At 35.6% G+C, this 18,639-nt stretch overlaps 1 protein-coding gene across 1 annotated transcript; it reads right to left on the bottom strand.

Moving 5' to 3' along the window:
* Positions 1–668: 668 nt before the first annotated feature.
* Positions 669–7,339, bottom strand: LOC129748245 (uncharacterized). Its single transcript, XM_055742818.1, has 2 exons — positions 7,200–7,339; positions 669–2,378 (listed from the first exon to the last, which is right to left on the bottom strand). The coding sequence occupies exons 1-2, from the start codon at positions 7,206–7,208 to the stop codon at positions 828–830; spliced, it is 1,560 nt and encodes a 519-aa protein (XP_055598793.1). The 5' UTR covers positions 7,209–7,339; the 3' UTR covers positions 669–827.
* Between the last annotated feature and the right edge of the window lie 11,300 nt (positions 7,340–18,639).

Here is an 18,639-nt window from a genome sequence, read left to right as displayed (position 1 = left end):
ATATTTTGTATGGAAGCCCCCACTCCCTTAAGTCGGATGGGGTTTTGACTATTACAGAAACCATGTTAGGCCTCAAAAACCCTTAGATGCCAATTTTGACGATGATCGGTTCAGTAGTTTTCGAGTCTATAGGGAACAGACAGACAGACAAACATTCATTTATATATATATATATATATATATATATATATATATATATATATATATATATATATCTATATATATATATATATATATATATATATATATATATATATATATATATATATATATATATATATATATATATATATATATATATATATATATATATATATATATATATATATATATATATATATATATATATATATATATATATATATATATATATATATATATATATATATAGATATATATATATATATAGATATATATATATATATATATATATATATATATATATATATATATATATATATATATATATATATATATATATATATATATATATATATATATATATATATATATATATATATATATATATATATATATATATATATATATATATATATATATATATATATATATATATATATATATATAATATATATATATATATATATATATATATATATAAATATATATATATAAGTGATATTTTGATAGCCGAGTTTCGGGTTTTTAAAAACTAAAACTAAACTACACTTCACGACTGACTATTAACGACTGCCTTTATTCAACATTATCTTTCACTGCACAACTCCCGTTCACACGTTGGTTCTGCAATCCGATGCCCCACCGTCCGGTCACGTAGTCCTGGGAACGATTAATTGTCGAATCAGCTAAGATGGTGCTGATGATGTTGTCGCTGTTTCTAGGGAAGCCAGTGTTTCTGCTAATTTGTGTTGCGCTTCCGTCAACCTGTCGATAACTACCCCCTCCCTACGAAAGGAACGTCCCGTTCCGTACGTTCTAAGAATCAGCAACACGATGATGATTACCGTTGCAGTGCCAATGAACGAGAAGCTTCCGATCAATTTCCAAAATTTCAAATCCAGGTGGTATTGTTGCAGGTAAACGTGATCAAGCCTTTTCCGGTTAGAAATAGTTTCAGCATTAATTTTCTCCAATTCATATAATTTGTGTTGTTTCCAATTGATTTTTAAATTGTGGAAAGCTCTTTCGATGATATCGATTGGATTTTCAAGTTCGTTGTTCGTAAAGTTTTCTCTGTCGAATATAACGGTACAATTGGTGAATGAAATGAGAACATTTCCATTTATGGTTCTGTTATCTGGACCACAAGTTGATTCTAGCGTCTGATCTTTTGCATTTCTGATCAATATCGTATTATCATTAATAAGTTCCTTGGATGTCTCATTCTGTACCACATAACGGCAAGTGGTTTGTTTTCCATCAATGAGGGATGCTAAGCATTCATCATTAAGTTCTTTTAGATAGGCTGCTTTCTGAACAAAATTGTCTGGTTTTTCAGTAATGTACAATTTACTGGCGGTTTTCAAGATGTGCGTTGGGTATTGGTACAAAATGCGGTTATTTGTTACGAGTGGAAAAATTCGCATAATATCCGATGTTGTCGAGTTTTCCAGTAACGGAACGTGCATAAGGTACAGAAGCATTTTAGAGCTGGTTACAAACTTTGGTGTGACAAACTGTAAAGCTTCATCGGGCAGATTTAAGTTTACTCCTTGATCCTGGATTAACTCTCTGATCGCCAAAATTTCTCGAATCGACAATATTCTGTTATGTGTTATCGATAATTTCGATAACATGATGGCATCTTGGATGTCTTCGAGCATTTTGTTCAGAATGTCTGTATTCATAATTGCGGTGATGATTTCAATGTCATTTACCATAATTTTGTTGAAATTCGCTTGTAACATAACTTCCTTGATGGCGTTAGTCAGGTGCTGAATACGCTTGTCGATGTTCTCGTTAACTTTAAATTGTTGATTGTTTTGATCAATGAGGTCGTTCATGGTACTGTTGATGACTTGAAGGTCTGCGGCGTCCGGAGTCCCAGCAATCCATTTCCAGATCGTTCCAATAGTGTCCCATCTTTTCGAGCGGTGATGTGTACGTGGTTTCAATTGATATAGATTGTTGTACAATTGTTTTGCCTTATATTTAAGGATGTTTTTTAGTGGGTTGTTAGTTTCAACGTTATTTCTATAGGAAAAACTTATAAGTGTTTCTGTCGCTTCTTCTATTGATGATAAATTTATTGGATGTACTATTTTTATTGTTCCAATTTGGATTTTACATTCTCTTTCCTTTACTAGTAAGATTGGGTCGTTTCCAAAATGTTTGATAGATAATTTTTGTGCTTGACAGAAGCATAATGCTATCATGAGTAGTGCTACTCTGTTATTCTAAAAATAAAGAAAAATAAGTATTAGTAATGGATTAGTACTATAATGACATTTCATTTTATTTTTTTCTGTTTTCCTCCTCGGGTTTATGACTCTGCTTTTTATTGTAACAATTGTCGTAGAACTTTATTTCTGTTCAAACGAATCTTGATAGAGGTGTTTTTTTTTTCAATTCAGTATGCATCCTCTCCGCCCTTCGAAAAAAAAATCTTGCAATTTGGAATTTTTGTTTTGACTGAATTTTTATTCCAAAAAAGTAAAATTGCAGGATTTTGTTGTGTTGTTAGATCATTAATAACTCTTTGTACTCTTTTATTTTGAAATTGGCAATTAATTTTTACTTGCTCGTTATTTTCTGTTATGAAAATTTTGTTATCAATCTGAAGATTAAGGATTTTTTTTTGTGATATCTAAGTTAGATCATTATTGTCAAGGTTTCCAGTAATTCCTGTTCTGACCAAATTTAAAAAGTCTCTATTAGATGTAAATTTTGGTTTTAATTCTTTCCAAATTTTTTTTTTTTTTTTTTGCTATGTTAAACTTGGTTGACAAAAGTTCGATTATATTTGAGTAATTTCCAAGATATTCGATTCCATTCAGTTTCTGTTGGAGTTTCGTAAAAATGGGTTCGTATAATTCCCTTTTTTTTTATATATATATGAAAAGTCTGTGTTGACCCGTTTTTACGAAATAGTAGTCATCTTCCAGGACAAGCTGTTCAGGGTTGTTCTCTAGGCTGGAATTGTGTATGGGCTGAGAAACGATTAGTCTAAATAAAATAGAAATAGAAAGGCTTAGAGTGATGAGCGGTATTTCCGTCTGAAAAATAAAAAAGTATTAGTATGGTTATTTTCTTATACGTTTTAACTTCATTTTGTGAAGCTTTCTTCTTTTGTCATCGATATATGTTGGGTTTGGTCAATGTGTATTATTTCCAAAGGCTGTTTAGGGGTAGGAGTTTCTCCAAGTTTTATTTTGTATGGCTCCATCTCATATTTCATCCTATTGCAAATATTGCAGAGAATGACAAATTTACGAATCTTAGACTTCATTTTAGGAAAGTAGAATCTTTTAATTATTTCATTCTTATTTTCGTTTATTCCCCTGTGAGAGACTTTGTGAGTTTCCTCGATAATTTGATCTTGTTCCATTTCGTTTTTAACGTCGATTAACATTGTTTGAGTAATTTGGACTTTCAAAGTCTTGCATCTACTAAAATAGTTTTTGTACACAAATTGAATAATGCCCATAACGTTTTCTGGACAAAGAATGCAGTTTACTTTTCTAGTGTCCATATATTCCTTAAAGATCCTTATGATAAGAGGAACCCCAAATATTACTTTAGTAATTGTTCTTCTATGAACCTTTGGAAAAATTTCTTCATAAGTTTCAGATTCTTCATTTCCAATTTTCAAAACTATTTGGTTATGAAAATAGTTCAAGGGTTTTTCTGTAAATGGTACTAAATCAGTTATATCGGAATCTGCAGAATGAGCGGAATTAGATTCATCAGAAATTTCTTCATTCGCATTAATATCGGGTGGAATTCTGGATAAAGCGTCTGCAACCACATTTTGTTTGCCAGGACGATACTTTATCTCATATTGGTATTCTTTTAATTGAAGAGTCCAACGAATAATTTTTGAATTTGGATTTTTCAGACTCAACGCATATGTCAATGGTTGATGATCCGTAAAAAGAGTAAACTTTCTTCCAAATAAATAAGGTCGAAAGTATCTTGTTGCCCAGACAATGGCAAGAAGTTCTTTTTCAATTGCTGAGTAATTTTCCTCCGTTTTTGTAAGAGTACGAGAAGCGTATGCTATCGGTCGATCCTTTCCAATCACACCTTGCGAAAGCACTGCTCCTAAGGCAAAATTACTAGCATCGGTTGTTAAAATGAAAGGTTGGTTAAAGTCGGGATAAGCCAAGATATCGCTTTGGGTCAATAGTTGTTTACAAAATTCAAAAGTTTTGATAAACTTTTCATTGTGATCGATTTCCTGTCCTTTTCTCAGTTGACCAGTTAATGGTTTCGTAATTTTGGCAAAATCTTTTACAAACTTTCTGTAGTAACCAAGAATACCTAAAAATCCTTTTAGTTCTTTTTGATTCCTAGGAACCGGCCAATTCTGAATAGCTTTAATTTTATCCGGATTGGGTTTGACGCCGTTTTCAGTTACTATGTGGCCTAAAAATCCAACTTCTTTCTTTAAAAATTCACTCTTATCGAGTTGAATTTTCAAATTGACATTTTGCAATGCCTTAAAAACTTTTTCGATGCTCTCTAAATGTTCTTGTAGAGATGTTGAATAGATGATTATATCATCCATATAAACTAAACAACAATTTCCTACAAGATCACGGAGAACATGATCAAGCAACCTCATCAAGGTACGAGGTGCGTTACGTAGCCCAAATGGCATACGCAGATATTCGTATAAACCGTGCTCAACCGAAAATGCAGTTTTCGGAATATCATCCGGGTGAACCTCCACTTGGTGGAACCCAGATTTTAAATCTAATGTAGTGAAGTACTGGCATCTTCCAAGTTTATCTAGGATGTCAGTAATGTTAGGCAAAGGGTACCTGTCGTCAACCGTTTTCTCATTGAGTTTACGGTAGTCTACTACCAGGCGCCACTTTTGCTTTCCTGAAGCATCCACCTTTTTTGGAACTATCCAAATCGGTGAACACCATGGAGATGAACTAGGACGAATAATACCTTGTTCAAGCATTTCATTAATTTGTTTTTGGACCTCTTCTCTGTGTATGAAAGGGTATCTATAACTTTTCGTATATACTGGAATGTCATCTGTAGTTCTGATCCGATGTTTGACTACGTTCGTAAAAGTCAAATCGGTGCCTTCTTCGTAAAAGACATCGTATTTCGATAGAACTTTCAATAATTTGGATTTCTCCTCATAATTGAGGTGTTCGAGTCTTAAATTTGACTCAATTTTATGAGAACCCCTAAACTCTTTCCTTTGTTTTATAAGCTCAAAATTGTCTATTTCCATATGCATGGAGATAGCATCCACATAGTTGGCAAATAGTCTACACTGTTTGGTGTCCCGTTTAATGTTAATCAGTGGAACACACGTTTTGAAATTGGACGCGTAGTATAAACCAGACGGAATAAAGACATCCTCGGCTACTTCCACGTCGTTATTCAAAACAAAGTCCCCCTGGCACACGGGTACTGTTATTTTATGAACTGCTGACTGGTGTTCATGGAAATTTACAATAATCGCGTCTGGATATTTTTTATGTAAAGAAAACGTATATCCATTCACGATGATATTATTGGCCGCCGTATCAATAACGACACCAAGGTCTACCATGGTTTCATAACCGATGAGGCCATGGAAATATTCGTGGAATTTAAAAATTTTAAATTTCTGGGGTTTTTCAAAAATTTGAGGAAACATATTTATAAACACATGTTTGTTTATATTGAACGTTCCGTAAATGTTTTTCACTTTTGACGCGGGTCCATTTAGCATAATTTCAGTAGGTACAACATCTGGAGATAAATAATTTTTATTGGCTCCGGTATCTATTAACAATCTTAACACGCCATATTTTGTGCAGACTTTAAGATACGGAAGGAAATTGTTTTGTGTCATTCTGGCTGTTGTGGGCCGAAAGAATGATGAAAATTTAAGTCTTCGTGATTGTTTAGGTGTTTTTCTCTTTTAACGATCCCCGAACCCCGTGTTTGTGATTGAAATTTATTAGGATTGTTATTATTTTGTTGATAATTATTATTTTGTTGATAATTATCATTTTGTTGAGAATTATTATTTCTATTATAATTTGGTCGGTTATAAGCCGGCCGGTTATAATTTGATCGATAATAGTTTGATGAATTATAATTTTGTTGATTAGAATGTAATTGAGTCTGTGGGTTCTTGTTTCTGTCTGCTTTTCTGATAGCAGCATTGGTTTGTTCTAAGGCGCATTCGTACGCCGATTTTAAATTTTCCGGTCGGTAGATCCGGGTTAGATTAGAGATTTCTCCCTGTAATCCATCAATGAAAGCTTGTTTGATCATTTCTTCATAATTAGCAGAAATGATTCTGGCACAGGGGCGCATCTCTTCGTTTAGATTTATTTTCGCCTGTATATCGGCTAAGAGTGTTTTACACTCTTGGTAGAATAATGTAACATCTCTGTTACCCTGTCGAAGAGACGGTATTTTTGCCCCTAGTGTGTGCAAATCACGCTTATCCCCGAATATTTCTTTCAGTAGTGCCTTCATATTCTCCCAAGTTGAACCACAATGGTGTGCGAGCAAGGCTTCACTGGCCCTACCAATTATTTTGTCCCTTATTATGTTCTCCCACAGTGGCATCACTATTGAAACATCACTAGCCCTTACGTCCCTTAGACAGAGACTTAATTTTATCTCTACCGAATTCAGCCAGGCGGGGAGGTATTTTGCGTCCCCGTCATAGGTCGGAATTAATTTGAGCGGATCGGGTATTTTAGTTAAATTAGAGTGTGCCTGAAATTGTTCGTTTGAATTTGTCGCAACACTTGCTGAGTTAATTGAAAGCCTTTCCAGCTGCGCGCGCTGGTTTTCAATCAATGCAGCCAACTCTTCGATTCTCTGTTGTAATTCATCCGATCTAGTCGTTGGAGCCATTTTTTTTTCTAATTATGATCACTGGAAATTTTTGATACTCCAACTTTGTTTCTTGTGAAAAGTGTGCTTTTTGCTTTTTAAATTTTCCTTATTAAGGTTGAATAATCACTAAACGGTAAACCACCGTTTTTCACTTGAACTCTAGCCTAATAGTAATTAAAATGACTTACCCGGTACATCTGATTGGTGGTCCTTGTGCGGGGAGTTAATTATCTTGTTCCGATGCAAATTCACGGTAATCCTCCGCGAATGGCCGCTGCCGATCACAAAACTAAGTATTTAACTCACACACGCACTATCCTACCGCGACTGCGCCAGTTATATTTTGATAGCCGAGTTTCGGGTTTTTAAAAACTAAAACTAAACTACACTTCACGACTGACTATTAACGACTGCCTTTATTCAACATTATCTTTCACTGCACAACTCCCGTTCACACGTTGGTTCTGCAATCCGATGCCCCACCGTCCGGTCACGTAGTCCTGGGAACGATTAATTGTCGAATCAGCTAAGATGGTGCTGATGATGTTGTCGCTGTTTCTAGGGAAGCCAGTGTTTCTGCTAATTTGTGTTGCGCTTCCGTCAACCTGTCGATAACTTATATATATAGATATATATATATATATATATATATATATATATATATATATATATATATATATATATATATATATATATATATATATATATATATATATATATATATATATATATATATATATATATATATATATATATATATATATATATATATATATATATATATATATATAGATTTTAAATAAAGAATATTTTAAAACACTTATTTTGTTTTTATTTGTTCCGAAACTTTCTTTATTGTGCAAAACATATTTTTTATGTCCACCACCAGATGTCACTGCTGCCCATTTCTCAATGCATAAATTTTAATCGCAGAAATATTTCTCAGTGAGAAATAACCCATAAATTACACCACGAGAAATATTCTTGTGCGTAAAGAGGGAGAAACGTGAAAATACCTAAAAAATAATTGTTTGATATTTTATTTATTTCTGAGTGTACGATTTCAATAACAAAAATTCAATAAGAAGTACTTTCTAACTGTAATGTTCGATCCAGAAAAAAGTTCTTACAATTCAACGTTGACACTTGGGGAGAGGAGTGAAGGTAAGGGTTTGCCAAATATCTTTATACTATTTTTCTTTCCCCTACTATTTTTCTTATTTTTTAAAACTTATCAATTTCTGTTCATAGAATCACCTAACAAAGTTCGTTCATTAGCTTTCATAAAACAAACATGCTTTAGTCGAGCTTATAAACTAGGTTACAGAGCCAGTTTGAAACGAAGCAACCAAAAGAAATATCATTTTCTCCGTTACCTGATACTTTCAGGAGAAAATGATGATTCTCGAAGAAAACCAAACCATACTAAGTTGCATCACCGAGGGACCGGATTGAAAGTCAAAGTTATAGGTATTGAACACATTAGGGCTGAATTCGTGTGTCGCAAAGACGCCCGTATTCCCTTTTTCCCACAGCGAACATTAAATTTATTTCCTGCTACCATAACCTGGCTGTTGGCTATCTTAAGGCATATTTGGCCCTTTCATACCCTAGCCAACCCAGCCGAATCCATCCGGTAGAACAGTAAGTTTTTACCACTATACATGGAGGCAAACGGCTCTCGCAGTGCATAATTTTAACTTCCTTTCTACGTACATAATGACACTTTACGTATGTATAGAATGGTGCAATCGAAGCAGTCAGTCGCTCACTAAAACCAGAACTGTTACACCTCCAGCAGATTCACATTAATTTAAGGTTTTGAGGAACTTTGAGCGAACTGGGGTGGTTGTTTCTGCGGGTTTCCTCCACACTACACATTGTCCTGCTGTGTAATCTGTTAAAGTGTTCTCGTCTCTCGTGCATATTCTTCGAACTCCCTCGGCAATCAAGGTGCCAATTCGGGGTGGGTGAGGTTCAGGGACCTTCGCTTCGGTTAACTTCTTGCCTTTGGTTGGTGTGAATTTAATTGCATTGAGAGCCATATGGCAGAGAAAGGGAGTGCAGCCAGTGGCTGATCTAAATACTTCATCTGTTTGCGGCCCTCTCGTAGACATCCTGTGGGCATCTTCGTGGGAAGGATAAAGGAACAAACATCCTTATGGCAATGTAGGGAAAAGCAAGATCAATGCTTGTGCAGCTTAGGGATGAAAAAGATAAGGACAACGTCAAACAGGGGGAAAACAAATAACAATTATGCGGTTCATTCAATCAATTTTCCGAAGGTTTCTTCAATTTTACCCAATAACAAACCCAACATCAGCCATGGATTAAAGCCGCCGTTGAATGCTGTGGTAGATATTGAATCATGAAGCATGATTTTGCATGGTTTCCGATTATTGGTTATATTGTTATGATAGTTAAATCGTTTGCAATGAAAGAAAACTAATTTAAATAAATCATCCGTACACACAGAGGGCCTTTAAAAATCTTCGCGTATATTTAGATCAATAAATAGCAATATATTTAATCCAAAAAAGGAACAAAAAAACAGCTTTCCGAAATGATAACAATATACAAGAAGGAGACAAGCACCTATAGAGAGACAAACATATGCGCAAAAGTTTGAATCGAATCGGTCTAGATCAAGAATTTTGTATGCTTTGTTTTCAACTTCCCCTCAAGTTTTCTCTCATTTTCTCAATTTTGAGATTTCTACAAAATATTTGCTAAATATATCTACCTGACCCTTATAGCGGGCCATACAGTACATCGCATTATGCGCAAATTCAATGATTCTAGGACGACTATTTGATTCCTTGCTCGGCCACTCACTATACTGTATGATGAAATGCAAGATGTTAATAAAATAAGAAACAATAATCAAAAATAACTCTATACACCTTCGATCTTAAAGTAAAGCATAGCGAACGGGCGTTCTGCTAAAGAAAAAAAAAAAAAGAAAAGATGAAAAAACCATTTGCGTTTTTCTCTGTCCACCCGAGTGTCTTTAAAGTGACGCATGTATGCTCAAGGATCATTCTAAATTCGGAGCTCGTTTGAGTAACATCAGTGCTCACTTTTGAAGAATGTTTTACCGAAGAAGGTTTTCCCGAAGAAGGTTCCTCAAAGAAGGTTTCCCCGAAGAAGGATTTCCCGAAGAAGGTTTCCCAAAGAAGGTTTCTCCGAGGAAGGTTTCCCCGAAGAAGGTTTTCTCGTAGAAGGTTTTCCTTGGAAAAGGTTTTCCCCGAAGAAGGTTTCCTCGAAGAAGGTTTCCCCGGAGAAGGTTCCTCGAAGAAGGTTTCCCCGAAGAAGGATTTCCCGAAGAAGGTTTCCCAAAGAAGGTTTTCCCGAAGAAGGTTTCCCCGAAGTAGGTTTTCTCGTAGAAGGTTTTCCCCGGAAAAGGTTTTCCCAAAAGAAGGTTTCCTCGAAGAAGGTTTCCCCGAAGAAGGTTCCCGAAGAAGGTTTCCCCGAAGAAGGATTTTCCGAAGAAGGTTTTCAAAAGAAGGTTTCTGCGAGGAATATTTCCCCGAAGAAGGTTTTCCCCGGAAAAGGTTTTCCCCGAAGAAGGTTTCCTCGAAGAAGGTTCCTTGAAGAAGGCTTTCCCGAAGAAGGTTTTCCCGAAGAAGATTTCCCAAAGAAGATTTCTCCGAAGAAGGTTTCCCCGAAGAAAGTTTCCTCGAAGAAGGTTTCCCCGAAGAAGGTTTCCCCGAAGAAGGTTTCCCAAAAAAGATTTCTCCGAGGAAGGTTACCCCGAAGAAGGTTTTCCCGAAGAAGGTTTCCCCGAAGAAGGTTTCCCCGAAGAAGGTTTTCTCGAAGAAGGTTTTCCCCGAAGAAGGTTCCCCGAATTAAATAATGAGCGCTAAACTTGAGCTCAATGGAAAGATCAGCACAATCGCTGATTTCAGTCAATCCGTTACAGCAAAGGAAGGCTCAAATCACGACAGATACAAACATATTTTGCGCAAACACAAACTATGGCAGACGAAAACCGAAACTTGTACAAAAAATACACTTCTACCGCGGTTGGGGCTGAATAAATGGCCATCAATTTGTACAGGCAGCTCCATACAAAATGCCACAGAGGGCTGCTTGCATAAAAAAAAATTGATTCCGATCGATTTTACTCTGACCGATTGCGCGCTCATTCAAGCAAATGCTTGAATGATGCAAATCGTATTCGCTGCAACCAAATTTCATCGCTTTTATACAAATGTGAGGTAAAGCATGGCCTGCTTAAAGCTTCGGAAGGAAATTCGATAAATCTGCTGAGTTGACCTGAGCTGAGCAAAAACAAAAACGGGTTTACAAATTCTCATGTGTTAAACTGTGAAGTTATTATGGAAAGCTGTGTAAGAGAAAAGAGCATGCTTTATTATTTTAAGCAGGCCAAAGCCCCATAGGGAAACAAGCATCCAAGCAAATCTGACAGAATTTATTGGTTCACGGTGTCTTTTTTTAGAACCAATTTAAAAAATCTGCATCCCTGATAATATGCAACATCATAAAGGGGGCTATCTTATATCCAACGCAATATTTACGAAAAAAAATCTATCGGGGGCCCTTGACCATTTTTTAATGTAAAATTTGCGAAAATTTGTGTATTTAACACAAGTTTATTTTGGAAATTTTCCATTTTCGAGCTAAGACATACTCAAATTACTCAAAAAAAATTTCATGAAAAGATTTCTAACTTATTTTTTGGCCAAAAGGTAAAATTTTTAAGAAAATTTTATAATTATTGATGAAACATTTTAGAAATAACTGGTAAATCGAAGAGATAATTGAAATTTTAGTTTAAAGTCTCTATAGTCCAACAACAAAACAAAACAAGCTGTTAAATTAGCTGGCAACATTGTTAAAATTTAAAAAAAAATTATAAAGAAAGTTAAGGTAAGCGGTAAGAATTTTCAAAAAAACACATCAACATAACTTTTTCCGTTTATGATTTTATTTTTCAAGCAAACTGCACGAAGCTTAATACATTCAATCGATTGATAAACGGATGATCGAAACGAAGTGAAATTTGATTTGTATAATAGTTTAAAATAAATAGCATAGCATAGCATAGCATAGCATGGGGTGACTACACACATCTTGCATTGGCTGATACACATGGTACAACTAATAATCAAAACCAGCATAAGATGCCAAAATGAGAATCTGGATTCAATTCTCATTTCAAATGTTGATTTTGAAGATTAGTGTGGTACCATAATGCACACCGTGACAAGTCAATGTAATCATGGTAGGAAACATCTGAAACAGCAAAATAACTCTTTAGGTGCAGAGAACTCATACGACCCATAAAGCTGTTCCAGATAGGAATCGGAAGGGTGCAATTGAGGAAATCCTACTTGGCAGATAGGATTGATGAACAATAGAATGAATGAAACATGAAACAATCTCACCAAAAGTCCCTCGTCGTCCAGGAGTGTAGAATATGACATAACACATTACATTTGACACATAACATTTGTCATCCGTTGCGGTACGTCCTTCTCACATTTTTCAATCGAAGCAACTCAATTCTTCCTACCGAGCGCCAATTCGTAAATATTTGTCCCGTCCAAAAACCTTTGGAGTCGAATTGACGGTTATCACCGTGGTTTTCACATTTTTAAGCAGTTCATCATTGAAAACGTGGGAATGAACAAGTTCAAACAACTATGTACAACACATGTTTGAAAAATATCACATTCAGGTCCATTGAGTGAAAAACGAAATCCAAGTACAGGCACGAAAAACTAAACCGAAATCAAGCAAGGCTCTTTCAACTCCATGAGACAAATTTTAAAACTTTCTGTAAGACACTTTCCTTAAGTTTGGAGCACTTATTTGGTAGCCATCTCTTCTGTGAAAATCCAGCCACACGTTGATACCACTTAGATTCAGTTTATGAAGATTCACACTATTAAATAACGAAAATTATTGAAATTATCAGCGAAGCGAAAAAAAAACCGCGTGCGATGTCAATCTTTCACCGCCTACTCTCCTTGTATAATAGTTTAAAATAAATTCTTAAATATGACCGAACTTGAACAATTTTCAAGTGATTTCCAAGAAAATTACTCCACATGCATGAGTTGACAAAGGATTTATTATTCAGAATGATCCCTGTCGCTTTTAAAACGGGGGGCTCACAGTGGTTCGAATCCCAGAAAAGCTGGTAGAAAGTCGATTTTTGAAGCGGTCAACATTATCTGTCCATGTATTTCAACGTGTTCCGGCATTTTCAGGCTAACTATGAAGATCATAGGCATACGTTTTTTTTGTTTAGGAGTTTTCAAAAAAATGCTAGGAAAGCTTCAATGAACCCTTTTAGGATATGAGCTTTTTTGCAGCAAGTTGTTAAAAAATTATCGCACTGGGTACCACTTCCCAAGCAAAAAAATCCCTGCCAACAGCCGAACTGGAAAGGTTGCAAACAGCTTCGCCAGTCAGAAGACGGAGAAATGTTGACTATAGTCTTGCTTTTTCCGGCCTGTGAGAAGTGAGGTTCATCAATCGAGTACGGAGCCATTTTGTTGAGGGAACATCGCTAGTCTTTTTTCCGTTTTTCTAGGACAAATTCTTCTTCGACAAACGGCTAATGGCGTGACGGGTGAATTCTCACTACTCTGATTATTATAAACCCAATTTTTAATCTGTTTCTTTTTTCTGTTCTTCCTGTTACTTTTTACTGTTTTTACTTTACTGTTTTTTCTGTTACTTTTTATCATTTTTTGTTTTTTTTATCATTTTGTTTTTTTTTTGTAATGATCAAAATGTTTAACTTTCATCATATTTTTTTGTCATTTTGCATGTTTTTTTTTTGATATTTTTTTTTATATCTAGCCTCTTGTCTGTTTAAGGAAATTTTTATGTTTCTCATAATTTTTGAGTTCTTTATGCTTTTTTTGTTATTGTTGTTACGTTTTAGCAACATTCAAACAAAGTTATTGTTGATACTTACGGACGGTTTTGGATTGGTCGAAATCCATTCCTCCAGCAGAAGAATTTGGCTGCTTCATCTCGCAGACAAGGTTGCCAACATTTGTTTTCAAAAATCAGGGAACTGGTGGAGCATCAAAGCAATCGAAAGATTCCCTTTTTTAAATAAGAATTAAAGGGAATCTTTCGATTGCTTTGATTCAGCCACATTTACACTTTTTCACTTCAGCAATGGTACCTAATCCAGTTCCTTACAACCCATTTTTATATCACATTCGCAAAAAATCAGGCAAAATCAGGCATATTTTCAAAAATCAGGCAAATTCAATGGCTTATCAGGTTGTCAGGCAGGGCCTAAAAAATCCGGCAATGCCTGAAAAATCAGGCATTTTGGCATCTCTGCTCGCAGAACGAAAACATTATTTGTTTTGGTTCGCCACATGCTTTGAGTCCTATTCGCAATCGAAAACAATTGATCAATGATTACTGAAAACCTAGGTGATGATGATAACCGCGGTACAAATGTTAATATCAGCACTAGGTTAAGCGAGACTACTCAAATTGGGTTCGTGGTAACACAACAGTGTTGCCAGGTATTCTGAGTAAAAGTATGTAACATTTGACTCATTGAGAAATGAGTACTTTCGCTGTCAGGAAATATGAGAAGTGGAAAGTGACAATTAGCAATGCTAATTACTATAGTTGTATTTTAACGATCTCACAGACGAAACTGAATAAACATCCCAAGCAACCAGAATTCCCTTAAAAAGGTTCCATAGAAGCTTAATCAGCTCTCGTTTGTGTCTGAAGAGAATGCTAATCAGCCCAAAATTTAAGTTCTTAAAGCTACTTTCAAGTTCATTTAGGTGACTGTAGAGAACGTCATTTAGCTTCTAAGAGAATGTCAAGGAACTTCTACGCGCCGAAAAAAAAATCCGATTGACAAATTACTCTGACAACCAGATGTCAAATTGCTAGGTTGCCGGTCTATCATGGTCTATCTCATTGGTTTTAATTATAATTAATTGATTACAAAAGCTGCTTACGTCTGGAGAATTGAATCGCTGCTCTCTAGGTTGCAATGAAACTCACCAGCCTCTCGACCAATCCAGCAATAGTTCATTGCCACTGTAATAATTAGTAAATATTAGTAATGTCATTTGAGATGATTGAATAGGTTGGTCAATAGATTGTACCTTACTTCGTTTAAAGGACTTTCAGTACACAATATGAATAGTAACAAAAACTCGCATCATCAAAAATTTATTCGAATATCTTAACATTTATAAGAAAAACTCGAAAAAATCTTGAATCCCAATTGTAAATATCAGTACAGATAAAAACAAAACAAATACCATGAAAAGAAATTGACAGACGTTTTTGACATGTTGCTTAGAATTCCCACTTAGGTTCTTTAAAACACTGTCAAGTATCTTAATGGTGCGTTTTAGAATGTTACGCGAACGTTATCGGCCTTCTTGAAAGACATTTTTGACATGTCGCTTAGAATTCCCATAGGTTCTTTAAAATACCTTCAAGTATCTTAATGGTGCATTTTAGAATGTTACGCGAACGTTATCGACCTTGTTTAAAGAAGTTCCATTAAAAGCGCTTAGAAGTTCCGTTATCGATAGTTTAACCTATCAAAGGGCGATGGAAGTTCCTGAGTAACTTTTACGAGACAAGAGTCACCTGAAGTTCCCGTGAAACATTATTTCAGCCAAATGTGAACTTCGGAGTTCCATCTTCAAGTAAAAACGCGACTTTTGGTTGCTTGGGATAACTCTACACCACCGAAACCTGCGTTGATTACTCAATTCAACAGTTATGATGTTTGTCAAAATTTTATACATAGGTCCTGTTTAAGCGGAAATTATGAAGCAATTTTATTAAAATAACTTCTAAAACTTTTATCTCAGTTTGACTTAAGTTAACTCGAAAACAAGAGCTGATAGAAAAAAATGTATATTTGGAAAAAGCGCTCCAAAATTCTTCATAATCAGCTATAAAATTCTTTGCATCTCGAAAAAATGTGAAAATTTGTTGTCATGTGTCATTTAATACCACGACTGAAATTGTTTCTCAATTTGGAACAATTTGAATAAGTTCAGATTTCTTATACTTCAAATAAAGAATCCCATATTTTTTCGTCGTAAATTTTACCAAATTATCAGCAACCAACTTTTCTCTCCTCTTCGTAAGCCAAAGTTCTTCGTATATCGCAATCTCTACGTTCCATCTACGGAACACCCTTCAAAATGGCTCCCCGCACGTGTCCTGATGGAAACGTGGCGATTGCGAAGTCCCAGTACTTCATCAAAACTGGCACATTTCCCTAATTCATGTGCAACCCTGACAATCGTTCCCGCGAAAAGTAAACCTCGCATCAAATCCGACGGTTCCGTTGAAATGTTGAATCGAATAAATTAATGTATTGATTCCTCCGCCTTCCCATGCGTGTTTCGACTGCCATTCCAACATTATAGGGTAAAGCACCATTTTCAACATGCATGCATGGTCGATTGGGTTAGATTCGATTTGCCGACCACATCCGGGCCAACACTGCTAGCTTCTATCAAAAGCGTATTTAATGAATTTTGGCTGTTTCGCTCCCCGGAATTGAATGGTGCAACCCCCTTTCTCGTCAATGGCCTGACAATACAGACGTTGCACTTAATATATGTAGATGCGTTCAACATGACGAATACCAAATTGAAGCTCAAGTACCAATTTACTTGTTACTATTCGAGCTAATGAGAATTTCAAGAGTTTTTCTCTAAAAAGTTTATGCAATTATTGAACCTACCTAATACCCCACTTTGCACGCATCATCCATGACTCGATCAATAATCATGTGGAATCAAATTGGGATTCATTTGTGCATCATCAGTGAATATTTACGAGAGCCGTTGTTGTCGTAACAGATGGTTCCTGTACCCAAAGTGAATAACAAATTCCAAGGATGCGCGGGAATATTTTGTAATGTAGGTACCTAATTGCTGCAAATTGCGGCACCTGCGGATGGTTTCGCAATCATTCAAGTTGATGGCCCAATTAAAATGCATTTAGCAGCAGTTTGTGGAAAACGACAGTCCTCTGATCAGCCGCAGTGGAAATTCTTCAGCTTTGTAGGGCAGTTGAGCCGATTGAAAAATTCAGAAATGAAATCTAGTTGGGTGCCGATTTAGTCTAGCCTAAGGTTGAGGAAGTTCATATAACGCCCCATCAGGGTAATACCCGCCATTCGTGTATTCATGAGACTGTAATATTTTAAACCTGTAAAATAGTATCAATTTGTTTTCAATGCTGCGATACTTGCCAAAACTATAATAGATTGAGAGCTACCAGTAAGAGTCATGTTGATTGGAAAGATACATACATGGTAAACATGTCGGCCGAGGCGAAGTTAATAAGCATAAATTTATAAATCATAAACATCCATCCGAAGGCATGTTAATTTCTCGGATGGATAGGGGACGGTACATGATTATTTTGAATGCCAGGAACAAACGCATCCAGAACGGACAATGCTTGATCATGCAACAATTTTTACAATTATAGAGTTCCTCCGGTTTCCCCTGACGGTGCGCGGTGGTCCTATTTCCACCCAGATGTAAAAAGCGGAGCCAGTTTCACTTCTCCGGCATTCGATGGGCAGGTCTCCATGCAGGTTCTGTTTGATTTCACCCTCATCAACTTTCATTGACATGAGAGGGCTTCTCCCCGTGAGCGGTCGGTTAGCGGCGGCAAGCGAGGCGTCATGCGTCATGCGTCGTGGCAAGCGGGGTTGTTGGTCCAGCCAGGGTCGACCTTTCCAGCCCCATCAGATGCGTTATTTTAACGGACAATGTTTCGTGCATGGCGAACATGCTTATTTCATTTAGTCATAACCATAAAATTACGAGTAATGATCGATTGTTGGTAATAACAATATAAGGGTAATGATGCAGCGAACACGATAAACAGCCTGCACTTGTAAAGCGCTCAACGACAATTGTAACGGTTAAAGCGGAAAAAATCTTTATTGAATGTGCAATTTTTTTTTAAATTTGTCTACTAAGAACATTTTGATATAAAAATGTCCGTTCGGCTAGTCAAATAATTTTGAATTATTTTAGTGTGATTTACAGGAAAATGAAATCGAGCTAATTTAGCTACTAAACCTTTGTGCCAAACACTGTCAAAAGCTTTTTCAATATCAAGAAGAGAAACACCAGTTGAATAACCTTCAGATTTGCTAGCGTTAATCATATTAGTTACACTCAAAAGTTGATGTGTAGTAGAATGTCCATGACGAAAACCAAATTGTTCATCAGGGAAAATAGAATTCTGATTAATGTGAATCATCATCCTATTCAAATAACTCTCTCAAATAGTTTACTTAAAGAAGGAAGCAAACTAATTGGTCGATAACTTGAAGGCTCTGAAGCACTTTTTCCAGGTTTCAAAATTGGAGTTACTTTGGCATTTTTCCATTTATGGGGAAAATAAGCCAAGTGAAAACATTTATTGAAGATTTCAACTAAAAAATTTAAAGTGCTTCCTGGCAACTTTGTAATAAGAATATAGAAAATCCCATCTTCCCCCGGAGCTTTCATATTTTAAAATTTTTTGAAAATCAATTTAAGTTTATCAATATTTGTCTAACAAGAACTTTCAAATACATTTTATTTAGAAAGAATATCATCAAATTCT

This window comes from Uranotaenia lowii, chromosome 1 (genome assembly GCF_029784155.1).
Source record: "Uranotaenia lowii strain MFRU-FL chromosome 1, ASM2978415v1, whole genome shotgun sequence".
In the NCBI taxonomy this organism is placed as follows: domain Eukaryota; kingdom Metazoa; phylum Arthropoda; class Insecta; order Diptera; family Culicidae; genus Uranotaenia; species Uranotaenia lowii.
This window is presented reverse-complemented; position numbering and strand designations above follow the sequence as displayed.